The 22,917-nt window shown below is 40.2% G+C and overlaps 1 protein-coding gene across 2 annotated transcripts in view; it reads right to left on the bottom strand.

Annotated features, from left to right (window-relative positions):
• The window catches only part of TMEM87A (transmembrane protein 87A), a 29,331-nt gene extending 8,250 nt beyond the window's left edge, over positions 1 to 21,081 (bottom strand). For both annotated transcript variants that reach the window (XM_074955650.1, XM_074955649.1), the window contains exons 1-16: positions 20,879 to 21,081; positions 19,757 to 19,817; positions 17,272 to 17,369; positions 15,817 to 15,933; positions 13,690 to 13,743; positions 13,528 to 13,581; positions 12,337 to 12,472; positions 11,399 to 11,460; positions 9,186 to 9,369; positions 7,267 to 7,366; positions 5,806 to 5,899; positions 4,401 to 4,469; positions 3,032 to 3,140; positions 1,184 to 1,242; positions 789 to 892; positions 258 to 328 (exon numbers count right to left, since the gene is read on the bottom strand). In XM_074955650.1, coding sequence (XP_074811751.1) covers positions 258 to 328; positions 789 to 892; positions 1,184 to 1,242; positions 3,032 to 3,140; positions 4,401 to 4,469; positions 5,806 to 5,899; positions 7,267 to 7,366; positions 9,186 to 9,369; positions 11,399 to 11,460; positions 12,337 to 12,472; positions 13,528 to 13,581; positions 13,690 to 13,743; positions 15,817 to 15,933; positions 17,272 to 17,369; positions 19,757 to 19,817; positions 20,879 to 21,010 — 1,504 coding nt within the window. In that variant the 5' untranslated portion in view covers positions 21,011 to 21,081. The remainder of the gene's footprint in view (positions 1 to 257; positions 329 to 788; positions 893 to 1,183; positions 1,243 to 3,031; positions 3,141 to 4,400; positions 4,470 to 5,805; positions 5,900 to 7,266; positions 7,367 to 9,185; positions 9,370 to 11,398; positions 11,461 to 12,336; positions 12,473 to 13,527; positions 13,582 to 13,689; positions 13,744 to 15,816; positions 15,934 to 17,271; positions 17,370 to 19,756; positions 19,818 to 20,878) is intronic.
• Positions 21,082 to 22,917: the final 1,836 nt, after the last annotated feature.

The following is a 22,917-nucleotide window of genomic DNA, read 5'->3' as shown; positions in this document are numbered from 1 at the left end:
GTTGGACGGGGCGGAGGCCAGGCCACGTCTGGCTGTTTGGGGAGGCACTGCCCCTCCTAACCAGCCCTCCATACAATTTCGGAAACCCAATGTGGCCCTCATGCCAAAAAGTTTGTCTGCCCCTGGCTTATTTTTAGGCTGTTAGGTATGTTTAGAGCAATTGTATAAAACACCATTTGGCCTTTGGATTTAAAGAATTTATGGTTAAAAGAGTGTCTGGCAGTCTCCCATATTAATATTAATAATTCCAACATTACCAAAGCTTTCCTTTAACATGGGCTCTTTCTGTTCATCCTCATCTTCCTCAGACAATGGTGAGAAAGCAAACCTTTTGAGAAGAGGAAAGAATGAAGACACCATGAGACAGATGCACAAAGTCAAAATATCTTACATAAATGTCATTTTGAAGAGATTGATTATCTTGCCATTTTTATTATTTCACTATTCTGGACAGCTCCCTCTAATTGTAAGTTAGATTTTTGATCAACCACAAGCTGAGATAATTTAAGTACTCATACCATTTCCCTTTTTTAAATAAATGTTACTAAGGAGACCTATAAATCTACAAATGCTGCTTCCACTTTCTGCGGTCAGGATATACAACATGAACTATACTTCCTTCTCAATTCCTATACACACACACACACACACACACACACGCAGCTCACAGAGCCTGCAGAAAAGTTTAGCAAGTGACCATGCAGTACACCAGGACTGCTGGAAATGCTCTCTTTGGATAGACTTGACATTAAGAAGTCAAGATTACTTTAAGGTAAAACGCGTTAAACCTTTGGTTGTTGGCAGACGGCCTCCATAGAACCATGATGACAAAAAGGATCATTGAGAACAACAGTCGCCAGATGGCATCATCCACCCACAGCTCCTGCCAGTCCTGTCAAGAAAACAGAGAATCCATGCCCTCAGTCTTTTTTTTTTAAATACACTGGTGAAGTAGAAACATCTGTGACAAGGAGTAAAGTTGCAGTTCTGTTCTAAATGGCTCCCCAAAGGCTGTAAATTTCCATGGATTAAGACTTCACTGTATGCTCCTCCACATGAAGGGGACTCTACAGGAAGAGCATCTGCCAGCTTCCCCAACCTTACTTCCTCTACCTCCAAATCCAGATTTTAAGGAAGGAAGTCGTAATCATGGAAACCACTTGGGTATAAGATGCAAACTCACCAACTGACAATCCACCAGCCTGAACTTCATGGTGGTCCAGATGATAAATACAATAGATGCTGAAGGCAAAAAAAAACTTGGTAAAACCAGTAAGTCAGAGTTTTTCTACCACTAGAGTATCTAAGAACTAAGTAATCATGCCCCGGGACTTCAAAGGCAAAAGCCTTTTACAGTAAATTGTTGATGGTTTAAACTTTTCCTGTTACATCCTTTTCTTCCAAAAACAAAGGGACGATGATTCTGCAGAAGTCATCTCACATCAGTTAATTCAGCCACTTGAAATTGAGAGCTGAATTCAATGTTCTTGTTTCCCCCAAAGCATGCTTGTCCAAGACATGGCAGGGAATGATCCCCCACTACTTCCTTCTTCTCCATGGGACTATTTTTTGAAGAATTACATAACTTAATTCTAGCAGCATTCTAGACAATGTAACAGTTTAACATTTATGAAATCTATAGTTCTTTACAAGCTACATCCACAGCAATAGTGAAGAATAGTCACCTCAAGCAAGCATACTTGCAATCAATTGGCACACAATACACTGCATGACAGATTGGTGACTTACACAAAGAAAACCCCTCGATCTTATGAAAAATGCCAAGGAATCTAATGATTTTAAAAACAAGGTTCTGCTGATACTGTACAAGGTTTCATTCCAAAGACCTTCAGAGTGAACTGCACGTAACTCAATTTATCAGCCTTTGGAAAAAATTAAAAGTTAAGTTGTCAATTTCTGACTGGTTGTGACAAGAAGTCAAGATATTTCAGATCAGAGGCTTCAAATACTATACTCTCTCTCTTCAAGTAAAAAGATCTGAGCTAAACCTCAAACCTGCATTTCCCATTCTCATCTTACTTTCCTTCTTTTAGAGAGACAGATTAGGATATTGGCATTCAAAGACATCAGGCCTCTTTAAAATATTTTGTACTTGTAATCTGATCATAAAGTAACCAAGCCTCCCACCTACCATTCCTGGAATTTAGATCTTATTACCCTGGGCCAAAAGCAAGTTTTAATGCAGAAGCTAAGCGTTCACCATAGTGGGCTTTAAAGGATGGAGTTTTTTTTTTTTTTTAATATTGGTTGTATTTTGGAGCAGCTTAGTTTCAGAAGCTGCCAAGAATGTCAACCAAACCCACCTATTTAATGGGCGCATTTTCTAAAACAAGTTTCAAACATCTCAGTCCCTTATGGGAGTTGAGTTAATAGCAATCTGCTCACTGCCTGGATAGGGTTTTTGTGTGGGTGAGAAAAACGGAGTCTGGTAGCATTATTAGGTATGTCCTTGATGTTAGCTGGATTTTATTTGATGCAAATAGGTACAAACTTTAAATTCTAATTTCCCATCCAAAAATAGCCTGCCCTCTCTTTTCTAAAATGAGCAGATGTTCTTTTTCACAAAGCCACTCTGCTCAAAGATTAAGCTGTCAGCATGGTGGAGCCATAACACATTTTAAAAGCCCCCATTAACCAGTACAAAGTGGTACTGCAGTCTTGGAGGAAGCCACTACCCATCTCAGCAGGAGATTTCAGCATGGGATGCAGCTGCTAGTGAAGCATGAGGATGTCTGGGGAGAGGAGGTGGGAGAGGAAAGGGGACCATAATGAAAGAAACTTCAAAAAACTTAAGCTTATTCAGATAAATGCTAATTTGAAGCTAGTGTTTATGGATAGTCAGAAAAAATCTGGCAGAAGCCCACCACTATGCAAGTCTGAGTGTTCAAGAGCAAACACTGAAATGCCAAAGGCCAATAAACTGACCCAAAGCAGAGCTTTAGTAAACTAAACCAGCCCCATAATACCTGGAAAGTGCACTATTTAGTGAGGAAGGGAACCCACAGCTCACCTGCTACTGCCAAGATAAGAGTGTTGGTGAAATGCCGGTAAAGAGAGAGTTTCACAATGTTCCTCCGCAGTTTTAGCAGCTTCATCGTTTGAGTCAGGCTGATGAATATGTATGGCAAGTCAAGGAAAGCAAGCTTAAGAATCAAGTTCTTGATAACAAGCAGGATACAGTTTTTGTACACATCTCAAGCAACACTGTCATGCCGTACAGACACAGCGCCCCTGCAACCCTCCCTAACAGCAGCACAGCCACGGTGACCCAGCCCTCCTGCACTGCAGGAGGTCATCCAGAGGCAGTGCTCCTGAACAGTGGTTTACTACAACTGGTTTTCCATACCCATCCTTTTATGTCACCCCACTCCATCCAGGCCTAGTACTCTGATATCATCACATCAGTAAGCTAGCATGATGCAAAATTTCACAACTACACTATAGTAGTTCATACCTGCAGGAAAAACTTAACATGCATTTTGAGAAGAGAAAAATAGGTTTAAAACCTGGTCATGCGTTTAATATAAATGGACAGCACATCCATGTTTGTCTTTACCTACTTTCCTGCAATTTTAATTGTACAATAATCAAACATGTGTTTAAGACAAAAGACTGACATCATTGTAAGAGGAATAAGGAGGTTGCCCTGGCCTGGAAAGAGAAAGGTGAACTTTTTGGCATATCCTAATTTTTCAGGTTTGGTAGTTTCAAGAGCTTGTACTAAACCTAGTCAAGTCCTAAACTCAAAGGGTCTCAGCACAGCAGAAGACAAACAGTAAATGTGGAAGAGGAGGCTGGGAAGAGGTTTAAACAAATGATTGAGAAAACTGCTTAAAAAGTTAACTCTTTCTTGTCCCCAGACTACTTTATGAGACCTGTAAGTTCTGAGAAGAAATTTTAGCACTAGTGTCAAAATAAAGAGTTTTCTACCAGTTTAAAACAAAACCAAAAAACTCAAAACCACCCCTCCCCGGCAAAAAAAACAAACCACTCCCAGACAAAAACACTCTCAGTAAGATCAGGACGGACCATAGTCCAAAAGCTGCTGTTCTGAATACTGCTTCAATACAACTTTAGAGTAAACTCCCATCAATAAGCAGAGACCACCACAACACAAAAACTACATGTTCACTATGGTAAGGGCTAGGACCTGTTCCAAAACCAATTCACAAACCTCTGTTGGCAATTTAAAATTTGTTACATGAGTTATGGAAATAGAGCTTACCTGAACCCTTAGGCCACAGGGCCTATGGTAGCTGTTCGACAAAAAGATGGCATGTCATTCAATATGGCAAAAAATGTTTGCTGCGGAAAGATTCCCTGAAGACCAAACTCCAAAGAAAAAACACTGCACCAAATTAAACAGTGAAGAAGGATATCCACCAGCAGAGGGCAGTATCTAGGAAAGCCAGGGGAATAAAAGCCAAGGAGGCAAGATCATTCTGTGCCTAGAGATAAAGAGAAAGACCCAGTGAGAACAAGATGAACGGGAAAGCAAAGCACACACCAAAAATCATCAAGCATTCAGTCCCAGGTTATTTTACCATCAGAGAACATAAATACAGAACTGGAAAGCTATTAAGCCCCTATGCCTTGCTGTTGAAGCAGAGGGTTTGAATTAAGTGTTCAACACAAGGGACAGAGTATTTTATTAAAAGCAGAAAACGCCACACACAGTTCTGATCCCCACAAGCAACTGATATGGCAAGAAGTAAGTTTTTAGAGTAGGTAAGTAACTCATTGAACAGGCATCCTTAATGAGCAGACAGCCTTGATGGTGCTGTGCTGCAATAACACTTCTTACAGAAAGTTTGTTATAGATCTTTGCAGGTAGGCCTTTTACTGTGTTGGTGCCAAAGACTACATGTTCCACTTTTGAGCACTAAATTTAAACAAAATGGCACAAGTTGATGGAACCCACTAGGAGACAACATACAAGATGTGATCAACAGTCCTCTCGCACATACACAAAAATTCATTTAGGATGTTATTTTGTTAAGAAATTCACTTGTACTGGTCTCCGCACCAGGCACTGAACATTTCCTAGAAAAATTAGCCATATTGTGCAACTTCTGAAAGGATATCCACAAAATAATACAGGCATCAATCACTGACAGACCCAAGTTTGCTATCAGAGCCATAGTGCCATAGAAAAACTGAAAGGGTACCAAATAAGAGACTGAAAGTCAAAATAAGCTATCTCAAGAATTCTATCAAGTCAGGTGCAAAACCCAATTAAAGGACCAAATATTGTCCTTGTGAAGCCAAACCCCATCGACCTCAAAAATGACTACAATAAAAGCTTTTAAGAATTAAAATAGTCTTCACTGGGCTATTAAAATATGCAGCTTCAAAAATTTGCAAGGAGCATCCATTTCTATTTGCCAGCATGTTTTTCCCCCTGCACAAGGCCCAGTGAAACCTCCCTTGACTACTAGGCACAAATTCAAAACCTTGTCAATTCTGGACCCAAAAAACTCCACTTATTTTCAAGTATTCCTATTTCAAAGCACCAAAATTATTTTTTATTGCAGAGAATTACATTTTGGGGAGGAGACATGGCAAGAAATTGGTAAAATAACTGGAAAAATAAAGCCTTCTCAACAACACTTCACAACTGTCTTCTCTTCCCCCTAAGGCACTGGGAATTTTCATTCTCCAAATTTCCCTATTGTAGCATAGCCCAAGGATCCTTCACTACATTACAGTATATGTAATCACACATAAGACCAACAATTGCTACATCTGTGGCACACATGAAAACACAGGTAAGTGTCTACTGACCCCTGTGACTCTAAGGACACCTTCCATGCCAGAAAATAATAAATAGAGCACTCCAGCCGTAACTACTTTGTGAAGAGTGACTCCAAGACGAGGCCTGCAGGGAAATATAAAAAAAAAAAAAAAATGAAAAAAGCTTAAAAACCCACACCTCAGCAGAAGGCACATGATTCAAGGTTTCTCATCACAAGTTATAGATCTAGGAAGTTATTTTGTTATGGTGCTCTTGGCTCATGGTGTCATGTTAGGCTTTGTCCAGGCTTGAATTTAAAGGTGTGATTTTAAGAGTACAGTACAATGAAAGTTTCACACACTATGTGTAAGATAAAAACCACTTCAAGACCCAGACTTAATTTCAGACACAGAAAAAGTTTGTCTCACACATCATGGGAATTTATTACATACACACACAAGTGGTCTTCTCTAACCGCTTTTTGGACATTCAAAAAAGTTTTAGACTTTCATTGTGAGATAATGGATTAATCTCAGTCTAGCCTAAGAACCATAACATCCCCAAAAATCTAGTTTAACATTTTCCTTTCTTGGCTTCCTTTAATCTTGGTTCTATTGTCTTCTGAAATACTTTTCTTCATTTATTAGAGTTATTCTGATCTCTATGCCAAACTTTGTCCCCCATGTTCTCTCCCCTCTAGATTACACACATTTTAGTGCATTTGGTCCTTCCTCATAGGTCTTATCCTTTAATCCTTTTGCATTTGTTGCATCCTCTCTAGTTTTTCCATATCTTTCTTTAAAAAGATCAGAACCAGAACTGCATATTCCCCGAAGTGGGTATCTAAAGTCGTCCCCACCCACTCATCTCAAGAAGATTCAGCAAATGCACTTAAGAACAGTTATCTCTACCTGTTTTAGTCCCGTTACTATACACATTTAAAGGGTTTAAAGAAAATATTTTGAATGAATGATCACACTTCTACCATTCCCCATAACTCACCCACTTGCTGATATTTTCCTCTCCTGAACACTGAGCACTTTGTACTCAATTATATTCACTGCACAGTAGTATCTGATCATGCATGCACACAGCCTTCACACTCATCTGACTACATGATGGAGAGCGACTGTGTTAACAGAATCCATTACTTAGTGCTGTCAGCAGCTATGTTTTTTTTAAACTTTGAGTTAATTTTTAACATTCTCAAGAAACATTTATTTAAGCTCATATGCATTACGAAATGTCATTTTTCGGTAGACAGGTCAGCTTCCTCACTGACAGGGTCTCCAATTTGAGAAGAGCATTGAACTACAAAAAGATTTGTGTCTTCTCTCTCTTTAAAATTCTCTTTCCATTTTTGGTTCCAATAGTTTTTTTATTTAACATTTGACTTCATTTTGTCCCACTGCAGCATCCATTTTCCAAGTTTGCTAATAACATTCAAATGTCGTTTAACCACTTTAAAGAAACGTGTTGCGCCTGTAACATGAGATGAGGTTGTTACTTACCTGACTATCCCGTATCCCAGGCTGACGATGATTACTAGAGTTCGAGCCAGTGAACGTTTCACTGCAGAAAGCAGCTCTGCGAGTATCAGTGCACCTTGGACTACCAAGAACAAAGCACAAGAAACTTGGTTACTAAACGTGTAATTCGGGTTCTGAATAAGTGCTGCAGGTAATAGCAACACTACAGTGGTCAAGACTATTCCAAGAAATGCAGGCACATTAAAATGCATCAATCTTTTTATGATCTACTGTTGGAGCAAGCTTCCAGGAAGAGCTGAATACTTCATTCAGCACCACAGGAGTTAATGAGAAACCTTTTTTCTCAGAAAATGTCTGTATGCATATGGTCTACATAAAGTAGATTAGGCAAAACCTACCTTTAAGTATCTTCTAGCTGAGAGATGAACTGAAGAATGTTATTTCAGTCTCATACCTCACCACAGGGTATACACAAATAATTAAATCAGACTGAATACCGAATGATCTTAACTCATCCAGAAACCAAAATATGGTAATGCCCTTCCCCATTCCTTCTTGCAAATACTTTGAATGTAGCACTTAAGCATCTCCTGGGCATTAATAGCATCCCAAGTAGCCAACCAACAAGATCCTCTACGTTGTGGATCAGGACGGCTGCATGTAAAAATTCTGTTAGACCATGCTGTAGTTTCACTCACTTAGATCCTTCTTTAAGATCTTGGTGCGAAGCCCTGTGCTAGTGCATCCCACCTAGAACCCAACACACTCCGATCAGTTTCAACTGCAATCCAACAGTGAGTTGGTACAGTAATTAATTTTGGTTGCTACCAGCGTGAGCCAGATTATAATTAGTGATCTAGATAGGTGAAATGTCACATATCCCAAAGCAAGTCATACAACCCATTAATTCACAACCCAGCTCTGTCTATAACTCAACTTGTTGCATCTAGCTTTGGCATTTGTGATCTATTACCTTGTGTTTTAAGGCTTCCTGATGTACTATAGCACAAACTTCTCTAACACATAAGAATGTAAGGGTGAGCAAAACAGCACAAGTATCAGCTTTAAATTAGCTTAAGTCAGATCCTAAAATGTTTTTGAAGTATTTTCTAAAATACAACATTATAGATTCATAAAAATGTAGGGCTGGAAGGAACCTCAAAGTTACCTAGTCCTTCCCTCCACACTGGGGCAGGAAGTAGTATACCTAGACCGTCCGTGATGGTTATCTGTCTAATCTGTTTTTAAAAACCTCCAATGACAAGGATCCCACAACCTCCCTAGCCAACCTGCTCCAGTGCTTCACTATCTTTATTGTTAGCAAGATTTTCCTATACAGACAAATTCAATGTGCTATGTAGGTTAAGTCTCAGAGAGCATCAAAGCACTTTAGAAACAAGATTCAATTATCCCCATGAAGTAGGTATTACTCTCTTTTTACAGATGGGACAATGAAGACTGAAGACTTCAGTTTACTAACTGTCAGAGGTCATCCAGAGAGCCTGTGGCACAATTGGAAACAGAACCCAAAAATGTTGACTACTTATTCCTTGTTCTGAGGTGCCCTACTAATCCAAGAGTTATTGCATGTACATTACCTAATTAGTTATATATTCGAGTAAGTCATTACCACCTTACCCTGCCCATGACAATGGGTATGACTACACTACAATCAGAGGGGTGACTGCAGAATATGTAGAGCTAGTTTTGATCTAGCTCGCTCAAACAATAACAGTGAGGCCACAGCAGCACATACTAGTTGATCGAATACGTACGTAGGGCCCCGGAAGAGCCTGTACAGCTCCTAGTGCCGCAGCTACACCACTAGAATTATTCAACTGGCTAAATCAAAGCTACCTCAGGATGTTGACATGTGCCGAGTCACACTTCTGACTGTAGTGTAGATATACCCATAACTGAAAGTGGTTCTTGGTACATACCAGATTCTCCCGTGTAGCGGATATTCTGGAATTCTGCATAGAAGACTGCTTTCTCCAGCATTCCCAGGAAGATAACCGCACCAATCCAGAACTGGATCCTCAGGAGGTCCCGCCAATAACAGGCTGACCACGCAAGCCACAGAACTCCAAAGAACACATACACGATACACATCACCATGAAAAACTACCATATCAGGAGGGAAACAAGGAAAGGATTAATAGAATGGTTAGACCCAATACCATTTCCATGGAAGGACAGTGCATGAATTTAAATACAGCTACATTTTCTTGGTAAAGCACAGCAGCTTTTGAAATGTCTATATCCAACTACTCTGGAAAATAAAAAAAGGTTCACTTCACATTTCTTTCCTCGGGTTCTGTAACAGTCTGGAGGCATGGTACAAATTTCTCACTACCAGCAGATGGAATCAATTAAATTGAGTTTGAGTGATTCCATTCTTATGTTAAAGGCGCTTCCCAGCTTATTCTCGGCAGACTCTTACAAAGGAGTAAAGCAAATATCACTAGCCTCAAAAAACTCCAATCAGAATCTGCACTTGTACAAATCATCCCCCAAACACCAAGAAACATTACCCCCCTTGCACCGGTTTGTTCTTGTAGTTCCAAACTTCTCTGCCACCCTTAAGGGACATTTCAGAAACTTCCCTGAATCTATCGTGGAAAGATTTAATGCAAGAGGCAGGCTTATCTCTCATACCATTCTGTAAAGCACAAGTTACGGGGTGATTATTGGAACCCTCCCCTCCCAGGTAGGGAAGAGACTTGCTTTTCATTACAGATCTGTTTGGTCATTTCCCCCAGTCCCAAAAATCACCTTCTGACACATGTGGCCAGCCAACAAACAGTTTTTGACCAAATCTGAGGTCATTCAAAAGAGGCGAGTAAGACCCAGGACCTAGAAAAAGCCTCAGAAATTTATCACAAAAGGATGTTCAAACTAACACTCTGCTATGTTTTAGGTCCAAAGTGACTTGTTTAAGAGACTTAAGTAAAGTCATCAAGATCTTTCAGACATGCATTGCATAGAAGCAAACGTGACATGTTGAAAAACAGATTTTGTAAGTTATTTGACGGATTAGAAACATCAGAACACCACACCAGATCATGGTGAACTTTCAATAGATCATTGAGGCTCAATGTGCAAGAAAGATGAGGATGAAGACCGTAAAGCACATAAAACAAATGGCCACTCAATATGGATCAGCTACACGGCCAGAACGAAGACGTGGGACAGCACGGGGACAACTGCAGTCTCTCCCTGCAGTGAACTGGTTTTTAAACTAGGCCATTGAGAGACTAACTGCAGAATCTCAAAGCACTTCCTGATCAGGATAGGATTTTCTTCCCTATACACCTCTGTGTCCAGGTTCCTCATACAATTCAAATAGAAGGACCTAGCCACATCAGCTTCACCCTCCATCAAAGGTGCCCTCTAGACTTAAAGGCCCTTTTCCTGGATCGCTCACATTGTGTCACTCACACAGAATACATGAGCCTTAGAAAATTCTGCTGCATGCTTCCTACTTCTGCAGAAAGTGAAGTGTGCAGCATCTCAATCACAACCAGAGACTACTGCTTACCCCCGCCCAGTAGCAGAGACCACTGCATTAAAGATATTACTTTGTCAGTCTTTTCCCAAGGCCTCTATAAAGGGAACGAACATTTTGTTTAAGTCTCTTTACTTCTTCAGCCAGTAGGAAAGCACTTCACCTCCTGGAAAGAAACAACTAAGAACTGAGTCAGCTAGAAGCTGAGTTATTCTATCACTGTCTGGTGCCGGCGAAGAACAGTAGGGGGTGGCTACCACAGAAGAGCAGAGAAAGCAACGACACTCAAAATGGTAACATTAAGCAAAAATAAAGAATAGTGAGTTTCCTCAGATGAGCTAAGACAGAAGAGTACGTACTGAAAGTTGCAATCCATGAGTGGATAACTATACTAATGATACTGTTGCCCTCTGGCATGACTAGTCTACAGCAGCTATGTTATAGCACTCAGACAAGAAAACAAAATTAATACTGAAACATGCTAATTCCTGAACTTTGCAGAGTAGGGAAAATACATGAAAAACAATGTTGTTTATTCATGCTGAGCCACTAAGTCACTGTGGTTGACTATACTGCTCAAGAAAAGATTTTACTGGGATTTATGTCAACTCTGTAGGCAAACTAAAGAAAGCCAGTTTTACTTACAATCATGAGAGGGTAGTCTGCAAGAGAGAGGTATTCATATGGACCCTTCAGTTCCACAGTCACTGTCAAAACACAATCCAACTGGTTTGAACAGGAAACAACGCAGGGAACTGGAATAACCACCTAATTCTGACATCAACACGATAACAGAGATATTCCAAATCTTTACATAGTGCAGCACCTCTTAAATGTAATTTGTACTTCAATTACAAAGAAAGATTAAGCCTTATATAAAAACAATGAATTACATGCTTGTATTCAAAAATGACATGTCCCGTTATACATAGCATTCTTCTTTAGTGAAAAGTAAATTATATTAATTTGTGCTATGAAGAGCCTGTGCAGACTAGGGCAAGTTCAAGACTACATTTAAGTCTTAATTTTGAATTTCCTTCTTTTTCTTAATTGCCTATGCACTGTACCCACTTTGAAAACAAATGTCATGCCAATAACATTTTAATTTAAGATATGCTAAAGAGTTTAGTATTTCCCTCAAAGATGTGCACATGGTTCCAAGTCACTGCTAGCAGCAACTGCAAGGTGTTAATTTTGATCTTGCAATGCTCTACACCACTTGAGGCCTGGTTACTTAAGAGTGTTACTATAAACAACTATATTAGTTGGGTGTTCTTGCAACATCCTTACGTGGAGTGACAATATTCAGAACTGAATTACTGAGGACTTGATAGTTTCTACCATTAGTTTGACAAAGCCCAAAGCTGTTATCCTCCTGATACCACGCATGGCTCATCTATTGCCTTAGGCTGAGGGGAGCTGTAATTGGGAATATTATTGTGTGAGACAGAAGATGGAAGTCTTTAAACTGACACTGGGCTGCACAGTGTATATTACATAAAAGCACCTAAAGAATGTCTGATAACAACGTTCAATAAGTCAAAAATAAATAAGAGAATGAAAGATGGCTATATACAGCTTACTTGTAAAGAGACTCTCTTTTGGATCGGAGGAGGGTGCCATTATCTCCCTCCTTTTCATGTTCAAGGCTGAAATCCCAATTTGCACAATGAAGATATATGGCCCATCTTTCTGGGTTTGGATCACAGCATTCCTTGCCTGAAAAGGAAGTTTCCAAATGTACGTACAGACCAACACAGAGCAAATCAGATTAATGCAAAACTAACGTCTTCTGATAAGACTCCTGAAAAGATTTTAAGCAGGCACAATATTCACAGATGAGGCTATAACCACGATGTTCTCCCCCAAAGCCCTTATGCTAGGAAATATATGAACAATATGAATGTATAACACAATGGGAGCTGACAACCTAGTGGACCTGTATTAATACTTTTCACTCAATCTCCAACCTGTTCTCACAGTTGTAACACACTAGGGCCAGGCTCCTAAAAATTGTGGTTTATATGCAATGCACTAAAAGTTAGTAAAGCTAATCAGACAGACAACCACAAAAACTACAGTGATGTCAGGAAAAAGACTTTCCTGGATTCAGTTCAACGAACACACACATTCACCAAGACTATTTTGCTTCTTACTCTCTGAAAGCAACAGCAACAACAGAACTATACAGAGTTCTTTGGCTTTGATAGCAGCCATTCAAATTGTATAACATGAAACACCAAAGGTTATTGAGATGGAGTAAGAACCTTCCATATTGATCATTTGCTGTAGAAATTACTGTTGGCTGTGGGACATCCCTCATGCTTACAACTCAGATCTGCCAATAAATCAGATATTTGATTAGACAAAATTATCAATGATAAAATCTGTTAAGGCTGATTGATATATATCAATCACACACACTAATATTTGTGTGTTGAACATTTAAACCTAACTATTGTATTTAATTTTATTTCTGATAACACCAGTCTGACCTTTAATGGAATCCAGAGAGAACATGGACTTAAAAACTAAATGTTTCATACAAAGATTGTGGAACATCTAGAACTATTGCCCAATTACCTATGTTCCACATAATTATTACACTATGACAAGGCTGAAACATATCTAGCTTCCATAAGATTCAGTGTAGCAAAAATAATAGCACTACCATTAATACATACTAAAAAGAATTTGTGCAAATATAAAATAATTTTTATTTAGAGCTGCTATATTCCACACCACCCTTATGCCTAAAATCCTCAGATACTTACAGTTTTCTCTGCCACCATTGTGTGGTTTGTTGCATTCGCCTTATCTTTTAAACTCTTAAAGACATAAAAAGCAGCAAATCAATCAAGATTCCAAAAGCTTCCCCACCACACACCACCATCACCCCCATTTAAAAATCATGTACACCAAAAAAAAGTAATTACCTCTTGTTTTTCATCCGAGAGGCGTTCTAGGGGAATATACTCTTTATAGAAAATCTTTAGGATAAAAAAATATAAGCATTTATTTCTAAGGAAGTGTTTAAAGACAAGTTATATCAGCAGTGCTTCTGCTGTTAAAATTAGATTACAAGAAAGCACACATTCTGAAACACAGCAACAGAGGGTTAATTTACAGGGAGAAGTCCCTCTCTCATTTCCCGAACCCAAACTCTCTCCACAGCGGAGACAGAATTACTAAATACAACAGGTTTCATTTTTATAGAATTGGACCCACAGAATTAATTTGAGGAGTAAAGAAGTTAATTTCCATAATAAAATGTGCACCACTTAGAGAGTTCTAAGCACCTCCCTATTAGAGGTAACTCAAAGAAAAAAGTTGGACCCAAGCTGTTTTATTTCTTTATGCATAAAATAGTCCTGAAAGGGTGGGTTTAGTTGGGTTGTATTTGCAGATTTTTTTGCTGCTTGTTTTTTACATAAGAAATTCAGATCTTAACTACCCAGGAAGACAGTACAGTGACTGGAGAACTAATGAAACTACTACTTCAGAAGATTCTGAAAGCTAAGCAACTGAGTGGGAAAGAGTCTTTGCCAGACTGTTTATAATAGTTTATTAGCTGACACACATTTGGAGAAAGGATGTCTTCGTTCAAGATTTCGGTTGTGATTTCAAAGGCGCCCAAGGAAAAGTCACATAGGGTATATGTCTACACTGCAAGAATACAGCCACAGCCGGTCGTGTCAGCTGACTTGTGCTTGGGCTGCAGGGCTACAAAACTGAAACGTAGACTTTCCAGCTCAGCCTCCAACCCAAGCCTGAGGATCTACACTGCAATTTTATACACCCTGCAGCCTCAGTCAGCTGACAGGGGCCAGCAATAAAGTGTTTTACTGCAGTGTAGACATACCCTTAGGGTCTTCTGAAAATCCCACCCTTACCACCTTGGCAATTCTACTAATATATGGCCTCCTAATACACAGCTGAGATGCACAAGAGCTCTTCCAGTAAAAGCAGAGAAAACAGTTGACATTTCTGATATTTCTAAATGTGAAAGCAGGCAACGTATTTTAAAATGTGTTTCAAATCATCTTTATACATCAAAGTAGTTAAAAAGGAGCACAAACATGATTTTTAAAAAATCCTTTTCCAGTCATCTTTAACTATGCCTCATTGCTTACTTAGTACGCCAGATTCAGGAGTTAAGAGAAGTTTCCTGGTGTTCACAACCCAATGTCCTTTGTTTCAACTAGTAACAGCCTAATACAGATGCCAAGCTGTACATTTCTCCTTGAATTCTCTATGTACAAACTGTTAAACAAACAGTACGTTTACTGACATTTGCTATTAACAGAGTTGTGCAGATTCCCGTGGCAAGATACAACTGGTGTAGGGCGTGTATTTGTACACTCCCCCTTGATTCCTTTCCACAAAGCACATACCTCCACGTGTAACTGCCCACTTGGGCCCTCCTCTTCCCCCTTGTTTGGTCTTATGCTTTAAGTACTCTTTTGCCCTTTCACTATGTGGATTTCAGTTGCTTGAAGTTTCTAATTTATTGACAGTGCATTATATAATCTACCTATCCACCTAGTCTTTAAATTTATGTTCATTTAAATGTTAGTCTTGAACACTCACCTGGCAAAAAAGCTGAGGGCATTATTCAGCAAGGAATGTAAAGCCCAGTTTGCTGTGTACTTCCCACAGCCCCCCAAAAGCAGCGCCCACTCTGACTGTGTATGGACACACCCACAAGCTTCCCAGCAGAGAGCTCTATGCCATTCCCCAATATGAAGTAGACACAGTGTTGCCAATATGGAAAACTCCACCACTTAAGTCTGCTTTTTGGGGCCAGATTTTGAACAGTAAACATTAAATAAACCAAAACAAAGAAATCATGGTTATAATTTGTTTTGTTGTCTGTTATTTGTTATACACACATAAAGATACATCTTCTCCTCTTTAAGGTAGGGGATATGTACTCATCAGCTAAGGCAGCACCTGTAGTTGCAACAAGCCCAACTGTTCCAGTAGGAATCATCCCAATCCTTTCATCTGTATGTGGTATGAGAGAACATGGTGGGATTACAAAGCCTTCACCAACATCATACCTGTGGTTTGAAGAGCTCAGAACAGTTGGGGAAGAAGAGCGAAGCCATGGCGTAGGATCCTGACCAACCCGTACGTGCTTCAGAAGTAGCTCCAAAATAAGACATGGCTTGATCATCCTGTCAGATACATAATAGAACTTTTGTTTGGCATTTGATATATCAAGTGATTTTTCTCAGCAGCTAGAAAAAATGGAAAGCAACACGACTTCCCTTAACGTACAAATATCCATGAAGAGAATAGGACATCTAAAACAAAAGAAGTATTTCCCATCCTGTCCATACAAAATGAATCTACCCAGATTAATCACAAAGATATTCATGGTAAAAACCCCTTCCATGTAAATTTAGAATGGGGACCAAAACACATCTTATAATTGAACTCCCTGTTTTCTAACCAGAGAGTGGCAACTAGTTCTTCCATGATTTTTAAAACTAATCTTAGACAATTATATACGTACATAACTGAATGCCAGTCAGTCCACAAAGTTATTTTCATGAAAGTTGCACTGTAAACTATAAATATACAGCATATATTATACAATACTAATAGTGAACATTTGTTACCATATAAAAGGAACCTCAGTTCAGAGCTAACTTACTTAATAGTCAACTGCACCTGAAATAAGGTTGTACCACTGGTTTAAAAAAAAAAGTCAACATGGCTGTAAAGGCCTCAATCCTGCAAATATTTACACCTGTGGTTAATTTTAAGTACATATGTAGTTGGGATGAAATCAGTGGGATTACTTATATGCTTAAATTTAGGGGAGAAGCATAAATCAGCAACACGGAAGCCTAAATTATTAAAAATACCTTAGACAGAAGAGAGTTTAATATAAGACGTTATATTCAGTACATTTTATGAACCTGAGAATGAAAATTAAGTAAACTATCACAAACTGCTACACAGAAGTATCTGAAGTTGTAGAAAAGTTGTATGTTCTACTGTATTTGAGAAACAGTATGCATTTATATAATGTACAGACTTGTAAGTAGCATATACAATAGGGGTTTGAATACAACCTCAGTTTAGGTATTTGCTGAGCTTTGAGTGCCAAATTCTCTAATAATATTCAGTACAAAAAATTAAGTGTTTGGATTTTTAATCAGAGTTGATCGGTTTGTTTGGGTTTTTCTAGTTGCTTTTTTATCCTCTGCATCTAGATGAAGAAAATTAGTGTAAACACTCAAGAGCTAATGGCCTGATCCAAATCCACTGAAGTCAATAGAAAGACTCCCCTTGCATTCAATAAGCTTTGGATCATGCCCTCTGCATTTCCCAGTTACCACCAGAGTACAGATGCCCTCCTCAGAATAGCAGACAGACAGGAATGAGATATAAATGAAGCATCCAAGCTCAAATCCACTAAGCCACCATGACTTAAAAAAAAAAAAAAAAAAAAAAAAAAAAAAAAAACACACAAACACCACCATGCAGTTCCGGATGATTCTTACCCCAAAGTTGGAGACTTCATCGTAGCAATCAGAATGTCTAAAGTACCAGGTAACATTATAACCTTGCAAGGGATCACAAGCCTTCTCATCTCCTTCAACTACAAGGAAAACAAGACAGAAAAAAAACATAAGTCCTCATATGCCAGGTTTTCCCCTAGCTATTAATGGACTAGTACCATATATAATGTTACTCCCCTGCCCAACTACAACAAACAATGAATAATATGCTTATTCAAAGAAGGGACCAGCAACAGAAGAGCAGAAAGTATGTTCTTCTGAGACAGTCACTATTGTTCAAAAGAACACAAAGTGACCCATGTGGAGACTAGAATTCCATTCATTCTGATGTTACAAGTTTCCACTTGCGGGTGTCTGAAGATGTTTGAAATTATTCTTTAACACAGTGAAGCAGGGTGCTAAAGCAAATGACAATTCTTGTAAAGCAGCAAGCACCAAACTAAATGGCAGCAGTACTAACCCCTCACAAAAACTACAAACTCAAAATACACAAGATAATTTAACCCTTAGGTACAGACAGTGTAGCTCAGGGTAAGCTCTCTCCCTCAGTTTACCCATCTGTAAGACAAGAGTCCTCACTGGGGAATTGTGAGGCTTTAATTTGTGTTTGAAAAGATACAGAGCGGTCCAGTGGATAGGGCATTGGATTTGGAGTGTGAAGCTGTGTCTTGGGTTCTATTGACAGCTCTGCCACTGACCTATTGTGTGACCATGTACAAAATTTCATTTCTATGTGCCTCTGTTTCCCCTCCTGCCCTTTGTCTGCTCATTTATTTCAGCTGCAAATGCTTCTCAATCTTACAACCCTTACTTACAGCCCCAATTTCTACACACTACTGTAATGCACATAATTCATAATTATAATAAGATTTATACAAAAATAAAGAGGGTCAAGTATTAAGGCTCTAGATGCCCGTGCCTTAAATTTCTAAAACACCAGCCATCCCTCTCACCAACATAGCTGATTTCTTTCCAAGGCTCGCCTCCACAGCAGCCTGCATAAACAGCCATCTTGCAGGGTGCTATAAAGTACAATAGAACTTCAGGCTATTTTGAACGAGTGGGGAAAACCTATTCCTGGGCTGATGGCCCCCCAAAGAACACTATCATCAGCCACCTTCTTTAAATCAAAGTGGAGTCAGATAAAAGCATAATGTTTTAACTGTGAGAATAATTTAACCATTGGAACAATTTACCATGGGTTGTGATGGAGTCTCCATCAATGACCATTTTTAAATCAAGACTGGATGTTTTTCAAAAAGATATGCTCTGTGAATTAGTTTGGGGAAGTTCTATGGTAGACCAGATGATGATGATGGTCCCTTCTGGGCTTGGAATCTATGAATCAAATGCCGCCATTAATTGCAAATGTAGCAGTATGGCACAAGGAGCGGTGGTCTTCTCAAGTAGCAGAGTACTAATTAAGATTTTATATAACAAAACCAGCATCTTCCATCTGGAAACCAGTAGGTAGCCAGGGCACATCATGGAGCACCAGTAACATGTGCTGCCACCAAGTACCACCAGTTAACAGGCAGGTTACTGCAGTCTGCACAACCTTACATTTCCAGATTGACCTCAACTATATCCCCTTGCAGAGTCAACTGGAATAATCCAGTTTTGAAGTGGCAAAGACAAGGATCACTGCAAGAAGATTTGCATTTGGGAAAAAAAAAAAATTGGTCACAGTCTCCTGGCCACACACAGATGGTAAAAAGCTCTCCTGGACACTGCTACTATATGATCATCTAACAGCAGCTGGAGACCCCATAAGATTCCCAATGAAGGTGGGTAAACAAATGGTGAGAACATACCCTCAGTCAAAAGGCGAGAGACCATCTTCACCACATTATCCAATTGCTTCCCACAACTCACCAACTGTATCTGTCTTATCTAGATTGAGCATCAGCCAGCTGGCTTCCACCACTGCCCCAATCTTCCTCTGACACTGGCCTAGACTTTCAACAGCATGGCTATAACTGGAGACAGTGACAGAGCTGAAGGTCATCAGCATACTGAAAACACAGCAGCCCCTATCTTCTGACTAACCCTCCCAATAGCCCCACACACTGAACAGGAGAGGAGACAAGACAAATCCTCGCAGAAGTCCATATTATGGTACCCAAAGAAAAGAGAAGCAACTTTCCCATATCACTTTCCGGAAATATTTAGCCAAGAACGAACGAAGCCTCCCAAGAGTAGCACCATTCACTCCTACTACAATTTGCAGTAAGTTAACACCACCTCTTAATCAAAGGTGTCAAAGGCTGCTAACAGATCTAACAGTATCAGTATGGGCACATGATTTTAATCCATAGCTAGCAGATCATCTACCCATGTAACCAGTTTGATATCATTGGAGAAGTCACAGTTTTACGAGTACTTTCCTCCAAGTATTACTACATTGTGATGACTACTAGATTGAGTAGAGACTAGCATAACAGACTCATCCACCAAGAGCACTTACACTTCAGGAAAATTGTGGTGTTGCTGAAGAGAACCTTTCCAAAATGAAAAAACTTCTTCCCCTGCAAAGACAAAAAAAAGTAAAGAGATGAGGAAGACAATTGGATAACATTAGATCATTTAAATAAGTAAACACTGCTTTCTTTCACCCAGAATTTCAAGCACAATAGTCAAGAGAACCCAAACTCTTAAGCAAGAGCTCGCCTAACTGATTTAGTATTTGTGATTCTTCCACCTCCGATTCCAGCATATCCAGCCAAACCTACAAAGGAGATCTTGCAAAGGTGTTTTATTTAAATCAGACTTTGCTTCTTTGTGATATATAAAAAGGGTCTAGGTTTTGTTTTTTAAAAAGGAGTTTTACCCCTAAAAGTAACAGGAGCTGTGATCCTCTCTAATTTTGCTGGAAGACCTCAAGGATTTCTCAGAGGATGTGAACTGTTAGTTTTCACAACTTGGCTGATAGTGGAGAGAAGCTGATTCTTTAACAGATGTCCTTTCACCAAAAGGTTTTAATCACTAATGTTAAACAGCTATAAAACACAGTTTAGCAGTCTGATAAGAAAGCCTTCCTCTTCTCAAATGCAGTTTTCATTTTCTGTACTCTTTTGAGGTTATTTCACTAGAACTAAAAGGCATCAGAGTGTCTTCTGGGCTATACAAATGCAAAACACGAGTCAAAAAAAATTATAATAAAAGTTTCCAGCCCTTCTACACAAATCGAATGAAAAAGGAGCTCAACAAGCCCAACTTTGTTCCCTTTCGAAGGTCACCTTAAAAACTCTAGGACCATGTTACTGAGCAAAGATGATGGCAAGAGTCTCATGCCCCAGGAAAAAACCCAACAGTGCAGCGAGCAAACGAGCAGACAGCCCCGCGCACACGCTGCCCCGGGCGGGCCGGCCCAGACCACTGCCACCCTGGCGGCGCGTCGCCGGGAAGCCCCCAGCGACACCTCCGCCTCTCCCCGCGCCGGGGCCCGCCGCACCGCAGCCCCCTCCCTCCCGCCTGGGGATAGGGAGGGGCAACATCGTCCGCCGCCCCCCCGGCTCCGCGTTCCGGATCTGCCCCACCCCCGGGATCCGGGATGGAGCGGGGAGCGGCCCCCCCGGCCCGCACTCACCAGAGGCACCGGCAGCCGCCACTTGGAGAGCTGGGCGGCGCCGACCGGGCCCGGGAGCGGGAGCAGCAGCAGCAGCAGGGCCGCCACCGGCACTAAGCGGAGCCTCCGCCACCAGCGCCGCGGAGCAGCCATCCTGCCGCAGCGACCGAGCGCTGAGCGGGCCTCGCCCCTTCCGGGCCTGGGCGGCAGGGCGTGCCCGCTGCGCTGTGTCACTGCCGCCAGCGTCGGGGATGGGAACGGGGGAGGAGCGTCTCTCTACGTAGTATTCATGCGTCATCACAACCTTATGAGGCAGAGATATGACGTCACTCTTGGGGCAGGTTCTGTTGATGTGCTGAGTGGCATCGTCTTGTTGCGCCCCCACCAGGGGCTACAGGCGCACACGCAGTAATGCTTCATCCTGGTGGTGTCGTGACACAACTTCACCTCCTTGTATTGTGATATGAGGCGGTCACAGTGCTGGCCTTACACCAAAACTTCATCGATTTGGAGTGGTTTTGACCCACCCTGATAGAGTTACTGTATATAATGTCTTCTGCAGTTTCCACAGTATGCATCCGATGAAGTGAGCTGTAGCTCACGAAAGCTCATGCTCAAATAAATTGGTGAGTCTCTAAGGTGCCACAAGTACTCCTTTTCTTTTAGCGAATACAGACTAACACGGCTGTTACTCTGAAATATATCACAGCGGGTGTCTGTATTGTTACAGACAAACTTGCTGACCGGTATTTTGAAATAAATTATCACAATAATTGAAACTGGCATGATTATATAGTGTTATTTTGACAAATAAAACATGCAGAATTTTAAAATAATGGGTGTAGAATTTTTAGGCACAGAATTCCCCTAGGAGTAAGAATCTTATAATTCTGCATACAATGCTGATACACATATTTTATCAGAACAATAATGCACAGCAGATTGTGATTTTCAACTGATACCTCACAGTGCATATCTTGTACAAAATTTATCATAAAAAGGGTGAACATCGTGCGGTAGACTGTCACTGTCATCTAACTGTATCCCATGATGAGGTGATGCAAAAGTTAGTCCAAGTACACAAACTAAAAATAGGTGAGTACAATGCTATCTGAGGGCTTGGGCAGATTTTATCAGCATACTTTTCCAGCCTTTGAAGCCTTTTTCAGATTGTACTGGGGCACAGCATTGACACACCATTGTGTTGCATATTTATTTACTTTTGTTAGATTTCACTAAACAGGACCTGGTTTCCTACTTTATAAAGAACAAAGCTTAATAATAAGCTAAAATATGTAATCTCCATATGCAGGTCCGTTTACAGAAAATGGTCTCCAGAAGGGTAAGAATTGCCGTTTTAGTTATCTTAGAGTGAGGAGATGAAGTCTAACTTTAGATCCCATTATGAGGCTTTTGACTACATCAGAAACTGTCACAAGAGTCAGTCAAACCATTAAAACGTGGGAGAAATTTGCCAATCACCACCACATTTTCTTTTTTAAAGTATAAACCTGATACAGAGAACTGAATCCAACCCAGGTCAGTAATGACCAAACTTGTTACACTCTGAAAGAGGTTTGGTGGCTTATGTGAAATGAGTTGTTGGTAGGGACACAGTCCATTTCCTAGTGAACAAGTGACCACATCATAGGAACTACCCCAAATATAAGGAGTACTTGTGGCACCTTAGAGACTAACCAATTTATTTGAGCATAAGCTTTCGTGAGCTTGTGCTCAAATAAATTGGTTACTCTCTAAGGAGCCACAAGTACTCCTTTTCTTTTTGCGAATACAGACTAACAGGGCTGTTACTCTGAAACCTACCCCAAATATAGAACTCACTGGTAATCACAGCAGAGATACTAACAACTGGATGATCATGTGAACTGAATTCCCATCTGACTGTAAAGGAGGGGCCTCTAGGGCAGGCAGGAAAAGTTTGCCTCTAGTGTAATTGCTCTATAAATAAATTGTGGGTTTGCCCATAGGACTGTCAGCTGCAAGTCTGGTGATGCTGCCAGCACTTTAAAAAAAAATGCAGGCTTGTAGATGTTTGCCAG

This window comes from Natator depressus, chromosome 6, assembly GCF_965152275.1.
Source record: "Natator depressus isolate rNatDep1 chromosome 6, rNatDep2.hap1, whole genome shotgun sequence".
NCBI classification, from domain to species: Eukaryota; Metazoa; Chordata; order Testudines; family Cheloniidae; genus Natator; species Natator depressus.
The sequence above is the reverse complement of the archived record's forward strand: the minus strand, read 5'-3'. Positions and strand labels throughout refer to the sequence as shown.